The sequence below is a fragment of the Cinclus cinclus genome, unplaced genomic scaffold, assembly GCF_963662255.1.
Source record: "Cinclus cinclus unplaced genomic scaffold, bCinCin1.1 SCAFFOLD_99, whole genome shotgun sequence".
Lineage (NCBI taxonomy): Eukaryota > Metazoa > Chordata > Aves > Passeriformes > Cinclidae > Cinclus > Cinclus cinclus.
Window position 1 is genome coordinate 277,959 of NW_026912127.1, and position 22,561 is coordinate 300,519.

A 22,561-nucleotide genomic window follows, 5' to 3' on the forward strand; every position below is an offset into this window, starting at 1 on the left:
CCCCTGGGATGGGGCACCCCTGCCTTGGTGTATGGACCAGGAAGGAGAGGCTGGAGAGCAGCTGTGGGGAGGGACCCAGGGGTCCTGGCCAAGGGCAAGTGGAACATGAGTCAGCAGTGCCCTGGCAGTCCAAAGTGCCACCATGTCCTGGGGCAGCAGGCCCAGCATCAGCAGCCGGGCCAGGGAGGGGATTGTCATGCTCTGCTCTGCACTGGGGTGGCCTCACCTTGAGGGACAGCACAACATAGAGAAGACATAAAGCCATTGCAGAGTGTCCAGAGGATAATAGCAATCTCTTCACTCTCATGAGCAGGGACAGGACTCGAGGAAATGGCTGGAGCTGAGTCAGAGGAGGCTTAGGTTGATTAGGAAAATCTTTTTCACCTAGAGGGGGCTTGAGCACTGGAACAGGGTCCCCAGAGAAGTGGTCCCAGCCCCAATTCTGTCTTGGGACAAGAAGCATTTGGATAGTGCTCTCAGGACCATAGTGGAATTGTTGCGGTGTCCTGTGCAGGGACAGGAGTTGGACTCAATGATCCTGATGGGTCCCTTCCAACTCAGCACATTCTGAACTTCTCTGAAATTACTTCAGCATCCAGCACTCAACTTCCACTCCAGAATAACTCACCTGCCCTGTAGAGGAGATGAATCTCTCTGCAAACAGCCCTTCAACAGTCCCCTGGAACCTCCTTTGAGATAAGAAAAACTACTTGCTTCGAATGACTCATGTTATAAAAATGCAAGCTCTTCCTATCTTTTTAGAATATTACTGGTTGGGTTTGGTTCTTTATAATTGGTTGTCCCAAACAAAGAAAGATAATGTAGTTAGCCAAAATGTGTTTACCCTGTTTTCCATTGGTTTACTTGTGATCCCCCCAAAACCTATAAAAGTACATGTGTGATCCCCTATCTTTGGATTTGTAGCCTGACCCCTTCACGGACAATAATAAAGCCTGTGGAAAAAAGTCTGAGCTGCTCTCCCGGTCTTTTTATGCCGGCTGGAAACTACAGGTTTCTGTGAGAAACCATGAAGCTAAGTGCCTGAAAGGCCAGCGCTCACAAACCTTGTCACTTTCCCCTGCCCAACAACACGGCAGGGGACACAACAAAAAGTTACACTGTCCCATCCTGTGTCCCCAGCTCTGCCCTGGCACTGCTGTCGCCGTGTCCCCTCCTCCTGCCCACAGGGCGCAGGTACAGCTGCAGGGATGGCCTTGTCCCTTGTGTCCCCTCAAGACCCCACGGCTCCTTGGGCACCTTGGAGGGGACAGAAAACACCCTCTGGATCAGCGCCCAGTGCACGCTGCCCTTGGGGACACCCCTGTCACCAGCCCTGTCGCTGTCGGGGTGGCTGTAGGAGCGTTTCCAGCCCTGCAGCCGCTCCCAGCGCTGGCTCCCCAGGGACCCCCCGCCCCTTTTGGGGTCCCCTCCTGGGGTGGTGACGGCCACAGTGTGCCACTTGTAGGTCTTCAGTAGTGCGGGGGGGGCTCAGGGGTGTCCGGGGGGGCTCACACCTCCATGTGTGGTGGCGGGGAGTCAATTTTGGGGGGTTCAGGGGCTGCATTTGCTGGCGGCATCATGCGGGAAGTCATTTTGGGGGGACCAGGGGTTGGATTTGGGGCTGGTGGGATGGGGAGAGGAATTTTGGGCTTGGATTTGGGGTTGGTGGGACAGGGGAGGCATTTTGGGGACTGAATTTGGGAGTGATGGGGTAGGGAGAATAATTTGGGTGGGTCCAGGAGCTGCATTTGCTGGCGGCATCATGCGGGAAGTCATTTTGGGGGGACCAGGGGTTGGATTTGGGGCTGGTGGGATGGGGAGAGGAATTTTGGGCTTGGATTTGGTGTTGGTGGGACAGGGGAGGCATTTTGGGGACAGATTTGGGAGTGATGGGGTAGGGAGAATAATTTGGGTGGGTCCAGGAGCTGGATTTGAGGGTGGTGGTGGGAAGCATCCCCAGCCTGGAATCCCCACCTTGAAGGGTCCCAAATTTCCTGACCACCCAGGGGTTCCAAATTTTTGGGTTCTCCTGCCCACCCATGCCAGCCTCCCGCAGCCTCCACCCCTGCTGGGGACAGGGTGACAGGTGTCCCGCTACCCCTGTGCCCCAAGTGCAGGAGGGACTGGAGGCATTTCTGCTGCGCCCCAACCACACTTCCCTTCCCCCCTACACCTTGGGGATACCCCTGACCACCTCTTTATCACCCTGGGGTGCCCCTCAGTCAGGGGGTGCTTGGTCACACCGCAGGACCCCCTCTCTGTGCAATCCCCGAGGTGGGGGTGGTGGCAACATTTTTGGGGTCACTCCCGACCATTTCCTTTTCCCTGCATCATCCTGAGGATGCTGCACCACCCCACATCACCCCGCCCCCCCAAACACTGCCCCTGCCACAGCATTCCCTGAAGGGACCTTGGGGACTGTCCCCATGTCCTCCCCTCCCCCCTGACCCCCCGTGGTACCTCCACTGCTCCACCTGTGCTTGGCCCCAGTTCCTGTCGCAACCTCCCCATGTAAACGGGCAGGAGTTTCAGTCACATCCTCACCTCCTCCTCCTTCTCCTGCGGTGGACTCACTGGTGACACCAGAAGAACACCACGGGTCACCCTTCGAGGGGACTGCAGAGTCACGGTGGCTCCTGGAGTCCCCCTGGTGTGACAGCTGAGGGGCCTGAGATCCTGCGGTGACAATCTGGGGGTTGGGTGCTTGTTTTGGAATCTCCAGGGTGGATCCCTAGGTCCTGAAGTCCCCTCCCACCACCATACTCACCCCCCCCCCAGCTCATGCCTCAGTTTCCTCCTCACTCTGCAGGGACTACCCAGAGCTGATGTTCTGATACTGGGTTTATTTTGGGGTGTTTGGGGTTGGGGCAACTGGAATGGGCTGGTGGACCAGTGAGGCTGGCCAGGGCGTTGCCAGGCTGGTGATCATCTGTGCTGGGGGCTGGCCAGGCTGGGGGTCTGCAGGACCAAGGGTTGTCCAGACCAATGTCCAGCTGGGATCTACCCAGAGCACTGTCCATCCAGAGTGGGATCCATGGCTCTGGTGTCCATCTGAACCAGTGTCCAGCTGGTATCCATGGCTCTGGTGTCCATCAGGACCAGTGTCTAACCTCTCCTGCCCCCATCCATCCCAGACTCCCTGGCCAGGGATACTCCTCACTGCAAAGTGGACAAGACCCACGGTCAGTCCCAAGATGACCCCAAACTCCCTCCCACCAGGAACTGCATTGAGCAGCGCTTTGCCATGGCCAAGATGAAGGTGCTGGTGGCACTGTGGTGGCACAAGTGGTGGCATTGATGCCATCCCAGTTCATGTCCCCATCCACGTCCCCCCATATCCATATTCCCCATGTTCCTACTCATGTCCATGTACCCTCATGTCCATGTCCCCTTACCCAGGGCTGTGTCCTTACATGTCCTCACACATCCCCACCCATGTCTTTGTCCTGCCACGTCTCCATCCATGGCCATGTACCCATCCATGTCCACGTCTCCCATTTCCCCACCCATGTCATTGTCCACCACGTGTCCTGATTCATGCCTTAGTACAATGACTTTACCCCGATTTTGGGTGTTTTTAACGACAAAGAGAAATGAAAGAAAATCTAGGCCACGAGGAGCCAGGAGGATGTGGAGCCCCCAGCCGGGTGCTTCTCAACATAGATGAGTGGCAACACAGATCACCGGAGCTCTGCCCACTGGGGGTCACTGGGGATCATCCAGCACAGATCCTGCCATGGGGGATGGAGCTGGAGCAGCACATGAAGCTTTTCCCACACTCGGGGCACTCACAGAGCTTCTCTTAGTGGAAACTCTGTTGGTGTATGATCAAGTTAGAGTGCTGTGAGAATCTCCTCCCACACTCCCCACACCCGTAGGGCGTCTCCCCAGTGTGGATGCGCCGGTGCCTGACGAGGGTGCAGTTTTGCTTGACGCCCCTCCCACAGTCAGGGCAGCAGAAGGGCCTCTCATCCATGTGAATGCGATAGTGCTTGAGCAGATCAGAACTGCTCTGAAATCTCTTCCAGCACTTATCACACTCAAAGGGCCTCTCCCCTGTGTGGCTCCTTTGGTGGACAGTCAATTCTGAACTTATCCTGAAGCTCTTTCCGCATTCCCCACGTTCATAGGGCCGCTCCCCCGTGTGGATTCTCCAGTGGCAGATGAGGTTGGATTTCTGACTGAAGCTCTTCCCAACTTTTGAGCACTTGTGGGGCTTCTTCCCATCATGAAGCTGCTCATGGACCACCAGCTCCAAGCTCTGGCCGCGTCTTTCCTCCTGGGATCCCCGTGATCTGCACTTGCAGCCCCTCCTCATGCGGGATCTCCAGGGCTTTTCCTCCCCGTTGGATTGCTGCACCGTGGAGCTGCTCAAAACGGCCTCTTCCACGAGGTTCTGCTGCGGGGATTTGTCCTTCCTGGTCTCCTTCCCCTGCTCCATCGGGCCAAGGTTGGGGAATGGGAAATCCTGGTTTGTGGGAAAACAAGGTCTGAGCACGCTGGGTTTGATGGTCCCTCTGCCCGAGGGCAGCTGGAGAAGCCAGGGCCCCTTGCAGCCTCGGGGAGCCCAGAGCCCGCTCAGCACCAACCTCCCGCACCCCTCCAGGCTGCCGGGGGTCCCCCGGCTCCGGGTCCAGCAAGATCCCTGCCCTGCAAAAAACCCCTCCCGGAGACCCTTCCGCCGACTGATTTGGGACGAGCTTCCCCTCCCAGCTCACCTGCGGAGTCCGAGGGGGGGTGATGCTGCCGCAGCCGAGGGAGTTGCTGCCTGAGGGGAAAACTGCGTGTTTCTGCGGCTGCTACTCTCCCTCCCGTTCTGCCCTGGGGGATTCCAAAGCAGCTGCGCCCGCGGGGCACTGGGAGCGATACTAGGAGCACTGGAAGCGATACTGAGAGCCCCAGAAAGGAATTGGCAGCGCTATCCCTGCCAGGACCGCTCTTACTGGGAGCACTGGCTGCAGCCGGCGGTGGGCGGGGCCACATACAAGGGCATGGTTATGCAAATCCAGAGCGATCGCGCGCTGTAATTGGTGGGAGGGAGGACCGCGGGGTTTCCCCAGTCACGTGAGGATCGACGTGGGGGGGGGGCTGGGGATGGCGGCGGCGTCGGGTGAGAGGGGACGGGAACCGGGAATGGGGACGGGGAATGGGAACCGGGTTCGGGAACGGGAAGTGTGACTGGGAATGGGGACTTGGAATGGGACGGGGAATGGGACCGGGAATACGGGACAGGAACCGGGAATGAGAGCGGGGATGGGAATATGGGAGCAGGTCAGGGAATGTGGGAGCAGCAAGCAGAGAGAGAATATGGGATGGGGATTAGTGTTCAGAAGTGTTCCAGTGAAACACCCCGGGGCTGTGAGCTCTGCAGCTGGGCCTGCCCTGGGCTGCTGCGGCCCAGGGCCCCAAGGCTGGAGCTGCAGCCTTGCTCCTGTGTCAAGAACAGGAGCCTCGTGCAGGCCCATGGCCCTTGCATGGCCCCACTATGAGGGAGGGCTCTGAGGCACAGGGGTGCTGGCAGGATGGGCTGCTGTGGCCAGCTGGGGGCCTCTGAGCAATGCCCAAAGCCTTGTACTCTCTGCAGCTGGCCAAGGAGAGCAGCAGGGCTGAAGGGTTCATGTGGCACGGCAGCCCCAGCTGTGAAACCCTCGGCCCCCATGGGAGAGGCGGCCCTCAGGAATGGGACTGGGAATACAGGACAGCACTGGGAATGGAACTGGGAATGGGACCAGGAATGGAGACCAAGATCTGGAATGAGACCGGGAATGGGGGTGGGGACTGAGAAAGGGCACCGGGGAACAGGGACTGGAAATAAGGACAGCGACTGGCAATACAGGAATGGGACCGGGAATACAGGGCTGGGACTGGGATTGGAGACAGTGACTGGGAATGGACCCCAAATACGGGACACAAGCGGGAATGGGACCAGGGATGCAAACATGGGTATGGGACAGGGAATATGGAAAGAGCAACCAGAGAGAGAATATGGGATGTGGATTAGGAAGATTGGGAACCTGAGTACGGGAGCAGAACTAGGAATGTGAACTTTGGAACAAGACAGGGACTATAGAAATGGAAGTATGGAACTGGAGCAGAACTGGGAATATGTCAGTGGGAACAGGACAAGGAATATGGGCCTGGGAATTTGGGAAAGGCAACCAGACAGAGAATTCAGGACACTGACAGGGAATGAGACCTCGAATGGGATCCAAACTGGCATGGGAGCAGGAGTGGGGTGACTTGGGAATGGGCTGGGGGCAAGGGAGCTGGCAGCAGGGACAGGGGGATCCTGGACAAGGCACACCAGGGACCGGGATGGGGGGACATGGGGACAGTTCCAGGGCAGGGGGTCCTTGGTCAGCTGCCCCAGAAACTCTGCCAGGGTGTCCCAGTGCCGACAGAGCTGCTGGGCCTGCAGTGCCCAAAGCCCTGAGCAACCCCCAAGTCCCTCTGAGGAACCCTGAAGTCCCACGAACCCAGCATCCCCCACATCCCCTGGAAGATCCCCCCATGTCCCCTTCCACATCTTAGTTCAACATCTTTATTTCTGCCCCAGTTTTGGGTGTTTGGAAAGGACAAAGAGAAATGCAAAGAAAATACAGGTAACGGGGAGCCAGGAGGATGTGGATCCCCCAGCCAGGTGTCTCCCCAACATGGATCAGTGGCACCACAGATCACCAGGACTCTGCCCACCCAGGGTCACTGGAGATCATCCAATGCAGACCCTGCCATGGGGGATGGAGCTGGAGGAACACAGTCTTGGTTTAAAGACAGGTGTCTGCTGAGGAAGACAGGAGCCTCTCTTGAAATGGAAAATGTAAACTCTCTCTCTCTCTGTTATAACTTTGAGATTAAGGAGCTCTCAGGCAAAGATATGGGAATAGGAATATCAGATTTTTACTGGGAAAATTAAAAGTATAGTAATATTAAAAAGAAAACACTGATAGAGTTAGAATGCAACCTGACACCCTATTGGTCACAGTGTTGGTAGCAGTCTGATTACATGCAGGCTATAGTTTTACTGGAGTGACAGATGTGGTTTTGTTGAAGCAATGATTTTGGAGAAGGGTGTGTTCTTTTTGATTTTTTTTTTTTTTAAGATTTACTGGTGATGAAGCTGGGCCTGGTCTTTCTGGTCTTTCTCTAGGAATTTAGTGGGAAAAGGTTGCTGTGATATTTCAAATTTTAGATTTTATTTAGGTAGGAAATGCTTGGCTCTTCCCCTTGGGTGGGGCATTTCAAATGGGATGATGTAATTTGATTAATCATGCAGCGAGACTTAATGGCTTATTAACAGAAAATACCTTTGTTATAAATGAGAAAGAAAGTCTCCATATTTAGCAAAATTTAAGTTGCTTTATTTGATATAGACGGAGCAAGCAGCGCTGGGGAACGTGAGGGGTCAGCGCCCACTCCACGCTCTGTCAAACCTTGGTTTGCAGCTCCTTTTTATAGGATGTTTTTCCTCGTAGTAATCAATAACTGTTATTTTTTTTGTTGTCATAATTCTGCCAGGTAAGCGGTGGTGGTCAAAAAAACATCCATGGGACCGCTTGTGAAATCTCTGGACAATTTGTCAAGTAACCATCTGGTTTTGGTAGATAAAGAACAGCAGAAGTGGGAAGTCTGGTCTTAGCAGATAGGTTGCAATTGATTACACAAAGGCAGGAAATCTGATTTTGCAAAATCTTTCAGGCTGTGGGAAATCCTCATTTTGCAAACTGGTATTGAATACAATTTACTAAAAAACACAATATTCATAACAGGGGTATTTAAAGAGAATTATTTAATCATATATATTTTTCTCTATTTTTCTCTATCTAATGTCCATGCTTCATTTCAGACCTAAGTATTCTGGTTTATACAAACCCCACTACTTTTATGATTGACACGAATCTTTTATCAATTATCACACCTTCCTGGACAAAGGATGGGTCCTGAAAGGGGTAAACAAAACTACCCCACCTGGCTTTAACAGCTGGCCTATTAACAGAAGATATTTCCCCCTGCCCCCTGGAGTTATGATGGATGGGTCATGGAAGAGAGAAGGAACACTGCTCCACCTGCTTTTAACAGATGGTGATAGAATATATACTTGTGGTTAACATCTTACATTGCAACCTTAGACTGGCACAAAGCTCTTCTTGCACTCCGGGCACTTGCAGGGCTTCCCTCAGTGGTGCATCTTGGTATCTGGTGAAATGAGAGCTCTGTGAGAAGCTCTTCCCACACTTGGGGCACTCATGGGGCCTGAGACATCACAAGGGGCAGGGCTGTGATGTGCTCTGGTACCTGTGACTGAAGGCTGGTAGGGGGTCTTTTGAGATTCAATGCTTCAGACCCAGGAAGCTGCCAGCCTTCCCAGAGAGAGAGAGTCCTGCAAGGAACTGCCTTCTAGGGGATCTTCTGTCTGTTCTCCTGGCCACTGGATAAGCCTCAGGAAGGGGTAGCTGTGGCCACAAGTCATCAGCTCTGGTCAGTGATTTAATCTCAGCGATTCCAGCTCTGCTTGCAAGGCTTTCCCAGGCTGCCTCAGGGACAGAGAGACGGGAAGCGTCTTATGGCAAATTCCACAAAGATTCCTTTATTATTCAGCAGCTCTGTGAAGGGAGCCAGGAACGACTGCTCCCTAGAGAACTGAGGGAAATAACTGAGGTTTTTATGGGAGAGAGCAAGGGGGAAAGACCAATTGGTTACAAAGGATTAACATGGATACTAGGGCATGGTGGGATAAGAGAAGCTATTCAGTAGCTCACCATGACAAGAAAAGGTGTGCTAACCTAATGAGCATCCTTCTAGGAGGGTTGAGATAAGCTAATCACAGCCCACTCAAGGGAAATTCCTCTAAGGCAAAGCCATGGGCCTCCACATTTGACATCACAAGGAGCAGGGCTGTGATGTGCTCTGGAGCCTGTGACATCACAAGGGGCAGGACTGTGATGTGCTCTGGTGCCTGTGACATCACAAGGAGCAGGGCTGGCTGTGATTTGTTTGGTGCCTGTGAAATCCCAAGGGCAGTGTCACAGTGGGGGCAGCTCTCAATGTCCCCACAGGTCACTCTGTCCAGTGCAGCCGTGCCAGCGGTCACTGCGCACTCGGGGGAGGCTGGGCTGGACGGGGATCCGGGCAGAGACGCCGCCCCCGGGACTGGAGTCTCCCCCTGCCTCTGGGCCCAGCCCCTGGTGGGAGTGCCTTGGGCACAGCACGGGGCTGCTGCTGGGCCAGGGGGAGAGCCCCTGCCAGCTGCCTGGGCCCTTCTGATGCCTGTGCCACATCCCTGTGGCTCCTGTCCCTGCTGCTCCCTGCCACCTTCACTCCCTCCATCAAAGCACCACTCAACCTCTTCACAGTGACCTGTGAAAAGAAAGAGAGAAAGAAAGAATGAGAGAAAGGAAGTGTTGTCAGATGACCCTGGCTGGATGGCCGACACCCACCAAAGCTGCTCTCTCACTCCTCTCCAGATACGGACAGGAGACAGAAAACAGAATGAAGGCTTACTGGGTTGAGATAAGGACTGGGACATATCACTTAGCAAATGTCACAATGGGTGAAACAGGTCTGAAATTGGTGATATTAATTGAATTAACTGCTCTCCAAATCAGACCAGGAGAGTGAGAAGTAAGATAACTGTATCTTCTGCCCATCCCTCCCTCTTTCCCAGCTCTGCCTCCTCCCCCAGTGGGTGCAGGGAGATGGGGAATGGGGGTTCTGGTCAGTTCATCACATGTTGTTTCTCCTGCTGCTGCTCAGGGAGAGGAGCCGTTCCCCTGCTGCACCATGGGGTCCCTCCCTGAGACGCTTCTCCATGAACTTCTCCAAGGTGAGTTCATCTCAGGGACAGCAGTTCTTCATAAACTGCTGCAATGTGGGTCACGTTCCTATGGGCTCGCAAGTCCTACCAGGACCCTGCTCCAGCGTGGGCTTCTCTCTCCACGGGTTGCTGGTCCCTGCCAGGTCCCTGCTCCAGCACGGGTTTCTCATGGGGTCACAGCCTCCACTCAGGCGTCCCCCTGCTCTGGCATGGGCCCCTCCAGGCGCTGCAGGTGCACCTCTGCACTCTGTGCCCTCCATGGGCTGCAGGGGCCCAGCTGCCTCACCAGGGACTGCACCACAGAATCTCAGGGCAATCAGCTCCAGCACCTGCAGTAGCTCCTGCCCCTCCTCCTGCCCTGCCCTGGCTGTGTGCACAGTTGTTCCTCTCATGTTCTCGCCCTGCTCTTCCCTGGCCACAGTTACAACTGCACAAGAACTGCTTTTCTTCAGTCTGTTTTCCCAAAGGTGTTCCCACCATTTCTACCTGGCCCAGCCTTGGCCAGCGGCTGGTCCGTCCTGGAGCCAGCTGGCGTTGACTCTGCAGGACATGGAGGAGCAGGTGCTTCCAGCAGCCTCTCACAGAAGGTGCTTCTAGAGACCCCCCATACCAAAACCTGGCCTGGCAAACCTAGTATAAGTGTGGTAGGGTTTTTATTACCATGATTAATTCTTATTATCGCTATTAGCTCTATTATTGCTATCAATAGTACAGTTATTCTTAGTTGTGTTATAATTAGTACAGGTATTTTTAGTCTTTTTGACTATTAATCGTTGCTTTATTAGACATCAGAATAAAAGTTCTTAATTGCAAGTAGAAGGTAGGAGTTTGGCAGCTGCTCTCCCTGCCCTATTCTGTGTCATTGCTGCGTGTGAAGCGGCAGCTGCCAGGACCCCCCATTTCCCTGGTTTGGGAAATTGGATGGCATTGCTCACATGTCAGAAAGAGAGGCCTGATTCCAATTAAATGCATTGCCTGAGCTCTTGTAGTCGCAATGCTCAAAGCTTGTTTTCTAACGTTGCTGACTTGCTCAGCTTCTGTTCATATTTGCGATTTTGGACCAAAATGTTGTCAGATGTGATTTTGCAAGGTTTTCTGTAATGAGCTGTCTGTTTTGCTCTTGGATTTCTTAATGGTGGGTCAGAACGGAATGCAGCATTTTGGGTGGGAGCCCTTCAGTCTGATCTGGGACTGTCTGAGCAGCAGCTGGTTTTGCACCTGTAAGCAGAGATAGCAAAGATTGCATGAAGTGAATATTGTGCCCGGTTGCGGAAGCCGTAGCGCCTGGCGAGCGCGGGGCAGCTGCCGGGATCTTCGGGGCACGGAGGAGCCGCAGACGGACGTTGCAAGTGGCTCCTTCGGGGCAGGATTTTGTCCCGATGCGGGGGAATTGCCGCGGGCTGGGCGGGCTGGGGCCTCTGCCGAGCGCCGCCGCCTTTCCCCGGGAGCCCCCGGGCAGAGCTCTGTGCTCAGGGCCGAGGGCCAGGCACCCGCTCGGCGGCTCCGAGACGGCAGAGTTTTGGGGGTGCCACTGTTGGGGGCAGTGCCGGGGGAGTTGCCCCGGGCTGGAGACTCAAGGGCGCCGAGGATGGCGAGCACCCAGTCCATGTGGCATGGGACAGCTGCGGACATGCCTGGGGGGCAACCTGTGTGGGGGCTGAGGAGGTTTAAGAAGTTGGAGAGGATTGGAGGAGGGGGAAGGCACCCAAAAACGTACCAGAAGCAAGAAGGTGCCTGAATTTAGGGGAAAGGATGGAAAATGGGGGAAAGGATCCAAAAGATGAGGAAGGGAAGCAAAATAAGGGGAAAGGAAACAAAATAAATGGTAAAGACTCAAAAGAGGGGGAAAGACACAAAATAGGGGATAAAGTATCCAGAATAGGGAGAAAGTATCCAAAATAAGGGGGGAAGACCCAAAATCCAAGGAGAAAAGGTTTCATGGGGTGTCATAACTGTCATGGTGTGTCCCTACGTGTGCTGGGGTGGGTGCAGACACTCAGCACCAGGAGCAGCCACGGAAACATCCTGAGGGACACAGGGAGACTCTGCAGGACATGGGCTGGGGACCTTGGAGGATCAGGCCCCACCAGGGGTGGAGGACAGGAACATAGGAGGAGACATGGGGGCACATGGAAGGGGACAGGGACACACAGAGGTAATGGCCACAGTGGAGGATGAGGACAAATGGAGGGGAAGGGACACAGTGCCACCAGGACACACAGCAGGGGACAACATTGCCACACCTGTGGGGACACTGCCACTAGGACACCACTGGTGACACCCTGCATGGGACACTGCTGGTGGCACTGACATTTGCGCTGTCCTCAGAGGTGGTTGGGCTCCCCTGAGGGTGGTGGCCCTGGTACACTGTGGTGGCTGTCACTTGCTTCCACACCCCTTGTCACCAACTGAACAAGCCCTGACAACAACTTGTCGACAACCCTCCCGCCCTGGTGGATGGTGACATTCAGCTGGGATACTGCAGCAGTGATGGTGGGAATGTGGTGGCAGGAACTGCATTAGGCAGTGCTTTGCCATGGCTGAGATGAAGGTGCTGGTGGCATTGATGCTGTCCCAGTTCGTGTCCCCACCCATGTCCATGTACCTTCATGTCCCCAGCTGGGTCTGTGTCCCCATCCATGTCTATGTCTCCATGAAAGGCTGTGTCCCCTCACGTCCCCATCCATGACCTCACCCATGTCCTTGTCCGCCACATGTCCCCATCCATGCCTTACTTCAACATTTTATTTTAACCCCATGTTGAGGGTTAGTTCTTTCTATTTTTTTTTTTCCCTCTGTGGAATTTTCCCCATTGTCATGCTAAGATACCTGTTGACTGGGCCCTGGTGACAAGGGGGAGGGGACGGGAGGGAAGAAGCAAGCCCTGCGAGATTCAAACAGCCAGAAGAGGAAGAGGAAGGCTGGGCCTCGGCCCATTTCCCCCACGGAGTTCGGACGAGAAGGACGATCGCCGTCTGTGTCCCATCCCAGCGTCGGGAAACCACCATCGGACCCTGCCCGGCTGTCTTCTCGCTGTGAACTACCACCATCCAGCACTCTACTGAGCACCGGGACCGACACCGTGAGCGGAGAGCTCTCTCTCCATCTCTCTCTCCCCCTGGGACAGCTCTGCCATCACCCCCAGCCCTCCTGCAGCTCTGCGGGAGCCACCCGCCCCCAGCACCGGGAACTGCAGCTCAGGGAAAAGGTGCCTGCAGCCAAAAAACACTGGGACTGAGTTACTGTTCTGTTTGTGGGTAATTTCATAGCTGTTGTTGTTCTTGTTTGTCTTGTTAAATATACTAGTAAAGAACTGTTATTCCTACCCCCATATCTTTGCCTGAGAGCTCTCTTAATTCCGAAATTATAATAATCGGAAGAATCATATTTTCTTTCAGTCCAAGGGGAAGCTTCTGCTTTCCTTGGCAAACACCTGTCCTTCAAACCAGGACAGATTTTGGCGCCCAACGTGGGGCCCGAGGGCATTGAGAGAAAAGGGTGAAAAAGGAATAACAGTTCTTGAGTTACCTCAGTTTTGTGTTAGGTGGCATCATGTTGTCCAGCTTACCGTGGTTTGGGCTCCATGTGGCCACAGCTCTATCTCTCCCATTTGCAATCCCTTACTTGAACATGGGTCCTATAACTCAGGCTGCTGTAACTATTATCCAGTTCCTTTTGTGGGCTGATAACATGAGAAATTCATGGATTTTTAACTTCCTCTGGAAGGTGGGCACATGGATTCGGAGCTATCACACTCTAACTGTATGTTTTTGGGGCTACTTTAATAATGGTACATACTGTGAGGATATGACACCAGGGAAAATTTTGTCCCAACCCCTTACACAGTTTTTTGGGTCTGCTCCACCAGCTTTTGAGGGGTTCAAATCTCTTCTAAGCAGTAATGATATCATACAGTGGCTGACATTGCTAATAGGCCTTGTAAACCTGTTCTATTTAACATTCCGAGATGAGGGGAGATTGACTTGGATGACAACCCTGATACGTCCCCCAAGGAATAGGGATCCTGCCCCAGAGCCTGGCCCTGCCCCAGAGCCTGGCTCTGCCCCAGAGACTAAGGACTCTGCCCCAGAGCCTGACCCTGCCCCTGCCCCAGAGACTAAGGATTCTCCCCCAGAGACTAAGGATTCTGTCCCAGAGCCTGACTCTGCCCCTGCCCCAGAGACTAAGGATTCTGCCCCAGAGGTTAAGGATGTTGCCCCTGAGCCTGATTCTGCCCCAGAGCTCACCTCAGAAAGGAACCATCCAGAGTGGGTGGGGTTTCTAGTGAAGGAGATGGGCCAAATGCTGAAGGAGTACCTTTCCCCAGCTCTTGAGAAACTCTCCCTCTGCCTTAAAGAGGGAGAACCTGATGGTGCAGCAGTGGAACCCACAAATGTTACATCTCTCCAGGCTCCAGCTGAACTGCAAGGGCACTCACAGCCAGCAGCAGTTGCCCCCGTGGAAACTAGAAAGTCTAAGGTGAAAACAAAGCACCTAGATAATAATGATCAGAAAGCAGGGCCCTCACAACCAGCAGGGGAGCCAGAGGTTGAGATCGTCACAGAGTCCCTGTCATACGAGAGTCTCCGTAATCTCCGTAAGGATGTTGTACGAAGGGGCCGTGAGGCTTTTACAACGTGGTTACTGCGGGTCTGGGACCTTATGGGTACAGGTGTGCAGCTGGATGGTACTGAGGCAAGGAATTTGGGACCCCTAACCCAGGACTCAGGTGTGGATCACATATTCGTAAGGGAACGAGGCCCCCTTTCCCTCTGGGAGCGGCTTTTAATGAGTGTAAGAGAGAGGTTTGTCCATAGAGAGAGAATGCAGGAGCACCACCATAGAATGTGCTGGAAAACCGCTGAGGAGGGGATCCAACAGCTGAGAGAAGTAGCAATACTGGAAGTACTCTTTGGGACGGGTGGACAACGACAATGACCCCGACAAGGTCAGGTGCACAGGGCAGATGTTGTGGAATCTGGCACACCTGGGGCCATCTCAATACACCACATTCATTGCAGCCATTAATGCTGACACCAACCACGAGACAGTGGGTTCTGTTGCCGATAAGCTCAGAAATTTTGAGAGTATAATGAATGGCCCAATGCAGGCTCAGGTCTCTGCCGTGATTAGGGAACTCAGATAGGAGTTCAAGGAGGAGATAAGAGGGGTGAGGGAGGAGATGAGGAAGGTCAATGCAGCACCAGTGCGAGTCACAGATCCCAGAGTTAGAGCCCAACGTCCCCCAGCTAAGGAGAGAGGATACACCCCACGAGCTGACCTGTGGTTCTTTCTGCGTGACCATGGGGAAGACATGAGGAGGTGGGATGGGAAACCCACTTCTGCCCTGGCAGCACGGGTGCGTCAACTCAAGGAGGGAAACACTAACCAAAGGAGCTCCACTAAAGTGAAGGTAGCCTCAACTTCCCATAACCAAGATGCAGGGTATTACAAAAGGGAGGATGATTTGTCAGATCCCCTTGAGGGAACCTCCAACATGTATGCCCAGGAAGGAAATAATAACCAGTGCTAGAGGGGCCCTGCCTCTAGCCAGGGAGAGGCACGGGAAAACTGGGTCTTTTGGACGGTGTGGATCCGATGGCCTGGCACATCAGAGCCACAAAAACATAGGGCCTTAGTTGATACTGGTTCACAGGTCACCCTAATACCATCAGAACATGTGGGGGAAGAGCCTGTTTCTATTGCTGGGGTGACAGGGGGATCACAGGAATTGACTTTGCTGGAGGCTGAGGTGAGCCTGACTGGGAAAGAGTGGCAGAAGCATCCAATTGTGACTGGCCCAGAGGCACCGTGTATTCTAGGCATAGACTTCCTGAGGAATGGCTATTACAAAGACCCAAAGGGACTCAGGTGGGCTTTTGGAATAGCTGCTGTAGAGGCAGAAAACATTAAGCAATTGAACACCTTGCTTGGACTGTCAGAGAACCCATCTGTAGTGGGACTCCTGAAGGTGAAGGAGCAGCAAGTGCCAATTGCCACCTCCACAGTGCACCACCGGCAGTACAGGAAAAATCGAGATGCCGTGATCCCCATCCACAAGATGATCCGTGAGCTGGAGGGCCAAGGGGTGGTCAGCAGAACCCACTCACCCTTCAACAGCCCCATCTGGCCTGTGCGCAAGTCTGATGGAGAATGGAGATTGACTGTGGACTATCGTGCATTGAATGAAGTGACTCCACCGCTGAGCGCTGCCGTGCCGGACATGCTGGAACTCCAGTACGCGCTGGAGTCCAAGGCAGCAAAGTGGTACGCCACCATTGACATTGCCAATGCATTTTTCTCCATTCCTCTGGCAGCAGAGTGCAGGCCTCAGTTTGCTTTCACCTGGAGGGGCGTGCAGTACACCTGGAACCGACTGCCCCAGGGGTGGAAACACAGCCCCACCATCTGCCATGGACTGATCCAGGCTGCACTGGAAAAGGGTGAAGCTCCAGAACATCTGCAATACATTGCTGACATCATTGTGTGGGGGAACACGGCAATGGAATTATTTGAGAAAGGAGAAAAGATCATCCAGATTCTGCTGGGAGCCGGTTTTGCCATCAAGAGGAGCAAAGTCAAAGGTCCTGCCCGAGAGATCCAGTTCCTGGGAGTAAAGTGGCAAGACGGGCGGCGCCAAATCCCCACTGAGGTCATCAATAAGATCACCGCGATGTCTCCACCAACCAACAAGAAGGAAACACAAGCTTTCCTAGGTGCCATAGGCTTTTGGAGAATGCACATTCCTGAGTACAGCCAGATCGTGAGCCCTCTCTACCTGGTCACCCGGAAGAAGAACGAATTCCACTGGAGCCCTGAGCAGCAGCAAGCCTTTGCCCAGATCAAGCAGGAGATCGCTCATGCTGTAGCCCTCGGCCCAGTCAGGACGGGACCAGAGGTGAAGAATGTGCTCTACTCTGCAGCCGGGAACAAGGGCTTGTCCTGGAGCCTTTGGCAGAAGGTACCTGGTGAGACCCGAGGCCGACCTCTGGGATTCTGGAGCCGAAGTTACAGAGGATCTGAAGCCAACTACACCCCAACAGAGAAGGAGATCTTGGCTGCTTATGAAGGAGTTCAAGCTGCCTCAGAAGTGATTGGCACAGAAGCACAGCTCCTCCTGGCACCCCGACTACCAGTGCTGGGGTGGATGTTTAAAGGGAAGGTCCCCTCTACCCACCACGCCACCGATGCCACATGGAGCAAGTGGATTGCCCTCATCACACAGCGCGCCCGTATCGGAAACCCAAATCGCCCTGGGATTTTGGAAATAATTACAAACTGGCCAGAAGGTGAAAATTTTGGTCTTGCCGATGAAGAGGAGCAAGAACAAGTGACCCGGGCTGATGAAGCCCCGCCATACAACCAACTGCCAGCAGATGAAACTCACTACGCTCTTTTCACTGACGGTTCCTGTCGCATCGTGGGGATGAACCGGAAGTGGAAAGCAGCCGTATGGAGCCCCACACGACAGGTTGCACAAGCTACTGAAGGAGAAGGTGGATCAAGTCAACTTGCTGAACTCAAAGCTGTTCAGCTGGCCCTGGACATTGCTGAAAGAGAGAAGTGGCCAAAGCTTTACCTTTACACTGATTCATGGATGGTAGCCAATGCTCTGTGGGGCTGGCTGGAAAGATGGAAAAAAGCTAACTGGCAACGTAGGGGAAAGCCAATCTGGGCTGCTGATGAGTGGAAAGACATTGCCAGTCGGGTAGAGAAGCTACCCGTAAAGGTCCATCATGTAGATGCCCATGTCCCCAAGAGTCGGGCTAATGAGGAGCACCAACACAATGAGCAAGTAGATCAGGCTGCAAGGATAGAGGTGTCACAGATAGACTTAGACTGGCAACACAAAGGAGAGTTGTTCCTGGCTCGATGGGCCCACGATGCCTCAGGTCACCAAGGCAGAGATGCTACCTATAAGTGGGTATGAGATAGAGGGGTGGATCTCACCATGGACAGTATTTCCCAGGTTATCCATGACTATGAGATGTGTGCTGCCATCAAGCAAGCCAAGCGAGTGAAGCCCCTCTGGTATGGGGGGCGGTGGTCCAAATATAAGTATGGGGAGGCCTGGCAGATTGACTACATCACACTGCCTCAGACACGCCAAGGCAAGCGTTACGTGCTGACCATGGTAGAAGCCACCACTGGATGGTTGGAGACCTACCCTGTGCCTCATGCCACTGCCCGCAACACCATCCTGGGCCTGGAAAAACAAGTCCTTTGGAGACATGGTACCCCTGAGAGAATTGAGTCAGACAATGGGACTCATTTCAAAAACAGCCTCATAAGCACCTGGGCCAGAGAACACGGCATCGAGTGGGTGTACCACATTCCTTATCACGCACCAGCGGCTGGGAAAGTGGAACGGTGCAATGGGCTGCTTAAAACCACCTTGAAGGCACTGAGTGGGGGGACTTTCAAGAACTGGGAGATTAATCTACCAAAGGCCACATGGTTAGTGAACACCCGAGGTTCCACTAATCGAGCAGGCCCTGCCCAGTCTGAGCCCTTGAGAACACCAGATGGGGACAAGGTTCCAGTGGTGCATATGAGAGGTATGCTAGGAAAAACTGTTTGGGTGAACCCTGCCTCCAGCAAAGACAATCCAATTCGGGGGGTGGTTTTTGCTCAAGGGCCAGGGTGTACCTGGTGGATCATGCAAAGGGATGGAAAGACCAGATGCATACCCCAAGGAGACATTGTTTTAGGGTGAACTACCTACAATACTGTGCCTGTATCTGTAACTGTATGGATGTCTATAATTTGAAGGTTTTTAATTTGATTTGGCATGATGGTAGGGGAAAATTCGGGGTGGATAATGTTGAGGGTTAGTTCTTTCTTTTTTTTTTTTCCCTCTGTGGAATTTTCCCCATTGTCATGCTAAGATACCTGTTGACTGGGCCCTGGTGACAAGGGGGAGGGGACGGGAGGGAAGAAGCAAGCCCCGCGAGATTCAAACAGCCAGAAGAGGAAGAGGAAGGCTGGGCCTCGGCCCATTTCTCCCGCGGAGTTCGGACGAGAAGGACGATCGCCGTCTGTGTCCCATCCCAGCGTCGGGAAACCACCATCGGACCCTGCCCGGCTGTCTTCTCGCTGTGAACTACCACCATCCAGCACTCTACTGAGCACCGGGACCAACACCGTGAGCGGAGAGCTCTCTCTCCATCTCTCTCTCCCCCTGGGACAGCTCTGCCATCACCCCCAGCCCTCCTGCAGCTCTGCGGGAGCCACCCGCCCCCAGCACCGGGAACTGCAGCTCAGGGAAAAGGTGCCTGCAGCCAAAAAACACTGGGACTGAGTTACTGTTCTGTTTGTGGGTAATTTCATAGCTGTTGTTGTTCTTGTTTGTCTTGTTAAATATACTAGTAAAGAACTGTTATTCCTACCCCCATATCTTTGCCTGAGAGCTCTCTTAATTCCGAAATTATAATAATCGGAAGAATCATATTTTCTTTCAGTCCAAGGGGAAGCTTCTGCTTTCCTTGGCAAACACCTGTCCTTCAAACCAGGACACCCCAGTTACAGGGCTTTCAAAGGAATGAACAGAAACCTTTTTGTTTCAAGGCCAAAACAAAAGAATTTATGTGTCCCTGCTGGCAAAGCATCCACATGCTTGGCTGGGTGGGAAGAACCCTTTTTGAAGGGGTTTCCACCCCACCATCTCCAAAATTGTGGGGTTTGCCCCAATATGTTCCCATTTGGCTGTGGAAGATGCCCATGAGCCAGAAAGGATTAAAATGATGGATTTCTATTGGAGAAGACCTCCAAGGCCATTCAGTGTTGCTTGATGCCACCAGAAGATGCAAAGAGTGAGATTTTTCTCGGGTCAGAAGTCGACAAACGTGCTCTTCACAATGGATTTCTGATGTTGATCTGTGGATATGTCCAGGTGCTCAAGGGAAGCCAGGAGGATGAAGAGCCGCCCAGCCAGGTGTCTTCCTAACATGGATCACCGGGGCTCTGCCCACCAGGGGTCACTCGGCATCATCCAGCACAGATCCTGCCATGGAGAATGGAGCTGGAGCAGCACATGAAGCTCTTCCTGCACTTGATTTGCAGGGCTTCCCTTAGTGGTGCCTCCATTGGTGTTTGGTCAGGTGAGAGCTCTGTGAAAAGCTCTTCCCACACTCAGAACACTCATAGGGCCTCTCCCCAGTGTGGATGCGCCGGTGGGTGACGAGGTTGGAGTTGTGCCTGAAGCCCTTCCTGTAGTCGGGGCAGCAGAAGGGCCTCTCCTCTATGTGAATGCGCTGGTGCAGGAGGAGACTGGAGCTGGTCAGAAACCTCTTGCTGCATTTATCACACTCATAGGGCTGTTCCCCTGTGTGGATCCTTTGGTGGACAATCAGTTCAGAGCTTGTCCTGAAGCACTTCCCACACTGCCCACACTCATAGGGCATCTCCCCAGTGTGGATGCGCCTGTGGGAGACAAGGCGGGAGTTGTATTTGAAGCCCTTCCCACAGTCAGGGCAGCGGAAGGGCCTCTCTTCTGTGTGAATCCGCTGATGCATGACGAGATTGGAGCTGGTCTGAAACCTCTTCCTGCGTATGTCACATTCATAGGGCCTCTCCCCAGTGTGGATCATCTGGTGGCGGATCAGTTTGAATCTCGTACTGAAGCTCTTTCCACACTCCCCACACTCATAGGGCCGTTCCCCCATGTGGATTCTCCAGTGCCAGATCAGGGAGGATCTCTTGCTGAAGCTCTTCCCACAATTTGAACACTTGTGGGGCTTATCCGCATCATGAAGATGCTCATGGAACCCCAGCTCTGAGCTCTGGCTGCAGCTCTGTCCGGTTCTTTGGCCCTGGTTCTCCTCCTCGGATACCCAAGAACTGTGTTTGCAGCCCATCCTCATGTGGGATCTCCCGGGCTTTTCCTCCTCGCTGGTTTCCTGTGCAATGGAGCTGCTCCAAACAGCCTCTTCCACAAGGTTCTGCTGCAGGGATTTGTCCTCCCTGGTCTCCATCCTCAGCTCCTTGTCTAGAGGGGGAAAGACAAGGAGAAGATGGGATTTGCCTCTGTTCCAGAGGGAGGGGGAAGGAGATCCCCCCAGCACGTCCCTGGCAGGACGGCGTCGGCAGCGGGGCTGTCCTGCAGCCGGGGGCCGTGCTGGGCTGGGAGATGGAGCAGGACAGAGGGTGAAAGGGGCAGGGACTTCCTCCTCACCTGCCTGGGGCTCCGGGGGCATGTTCTTCTTCCTCACGGCCTCATCCTCCATCGGGCCAAGGTTTAGGAATGGGAAATCCATTTTTGGGGGAAAAGAAGGGTTGAGCGCGTTGGGTTTATGTTCCTGCGGGCCAAGTTCAGCTGGACAAGCCAGTGCCCCTTTCAGCCTCAGAGAGCCTGGGGCTGCTTATCACCAACCTCCCACACCCCTCCAGGCTGCCGGGGGTCCCCCGGCTCCGGGATCGCCCCTCTGCGCTCTCCCCGCTCCGGGGTTCCCGTATTCCCCCACGGCTCTCCCGGATATCCCCAGAACCGATCTCGCCCCCTCTCCGCCAGAACGAGCGATAGCAATGTGGGACCCGCCAAGATCCCTCCCGGGGCATTTCCGGCTGAGCTTCGGGGTCCTGCAAGATCCAAACATCTCCTGCCCCACAAAGAAACCTCCAGGAGACCTCCCCACGATGGATTTGGGGCGAGCTCCCCCTCCCAGCTCACCTGCGGCTTCCGGGGGGAGGGGTGATGCCGGGGAAGTCGGGGAAGCTGCGGCCTAGAGCGGGCGAGCGAGTGAGCCGCTCGGTTCTGCTGCTGCTCTTCCTTCCACTACTCTTCTTCCTTCCGCTCCTCCTCCCCCAGCCCGGCCCGGCCCGGTGCCGACGCGCAAAAGCAGCCGCGCTCCGCCCTGGGGGATTGCAAAGCGGTTGCGCCCCGCGCGGCACTGGGAAGTGATACTGGGAGCACTGGTAACGATCCTGACAGCACCTAGAAGCAACTGGGAGCGCTCTCCCTGCCAGTACCGCTCTTACTGGGAGCACTGGGAGGGAACTGGGAGCAAACTGCGCCTAGACCCGGCTACAGCCGGTGGTGGGCGGTGTCGGAGCAGAGGGCGTGGTTATGCAAATCTAGGAGCGATCGCGCGCTGTGATTGGTGTGCGGAAGCAGCGCGGGGTTCTCCCTGGTCACGTGAGGGCGGGAGCGGTGGGCAGAGCGATGGCGGCGGCGTGCGGTGAGAGGGAACGGGAATGGGAGCGGGAGCGGGAACGGGAGTGGGAACGGGGACTGGAATGGGGACTGGAATGGGGACAGGGACCGAGAATGGAAACAGGGAATGGGGACAGGGACCGGGAATACAGGACCGGGAATGGGGACAGGGACTGGGATAGGGACAGCCCCGTGTCATGCCCTGGGGACCGAGGAGGGGACAGGGACAGGGGAGGAGCCAGGGACTGGGCTGTCGCACCGTGACCTTGCTGAACTGGGAGCTCGCGTGTCTCATTTTCGGGGCTCCTGCCCCCCACCTCCCCCCCCCCCCCCCCCCCCGGGGTTCCTCTCGTCGTGTTCTGGGGGGGAAGCAGTCAGCACCCACAGTACCCCTCCAGTAGCTCCCAGTATCCCCAGTAACCTCAGTGCTGCCAGACCAGTATGGGGGCTTAAGATAGATCCTGGTTTGGTGTCCAGTTCCAGTGCCCAGCCCCAGACCCGGTGTCCATTGTCTAGTCCCAATCCCCACCACGTTTCCAGCTGCTGTGTCATGATGCCAGGCATTGTCCCAGGTGGCTTCCAGCCCCAGTGCCAGTCCC

General features: G+C 54.5%; 1 protein-coding gene across 1 annotated transcript; it reads right to left on the reverse strand.

Annotated features, from left to right (window-relative positions):
- Nucleotides 1–3,802: 3,802 nt before the first annotated feature.
- On the reverse strand, nucleotides 3,803–22,261 carry LOC134057457 (zinc finger protein 271-like). Its single transcript, XM_062514442.1, is given in 5 exon segments — nucleotides 3,803–4,261; nucleotides 8,129–8,188; nucleotides 8,190–8,250; nucleotides 19,892–20,798; nucleotides 20,985–22,261. Coding segments are annotated over 5 exon segments (1,569 nt in total). The 5' UTR covers nucleotides 21,067–22,261.
- Nucleotides 22,262–22,561: the final 300 nt, after the last annotated feature.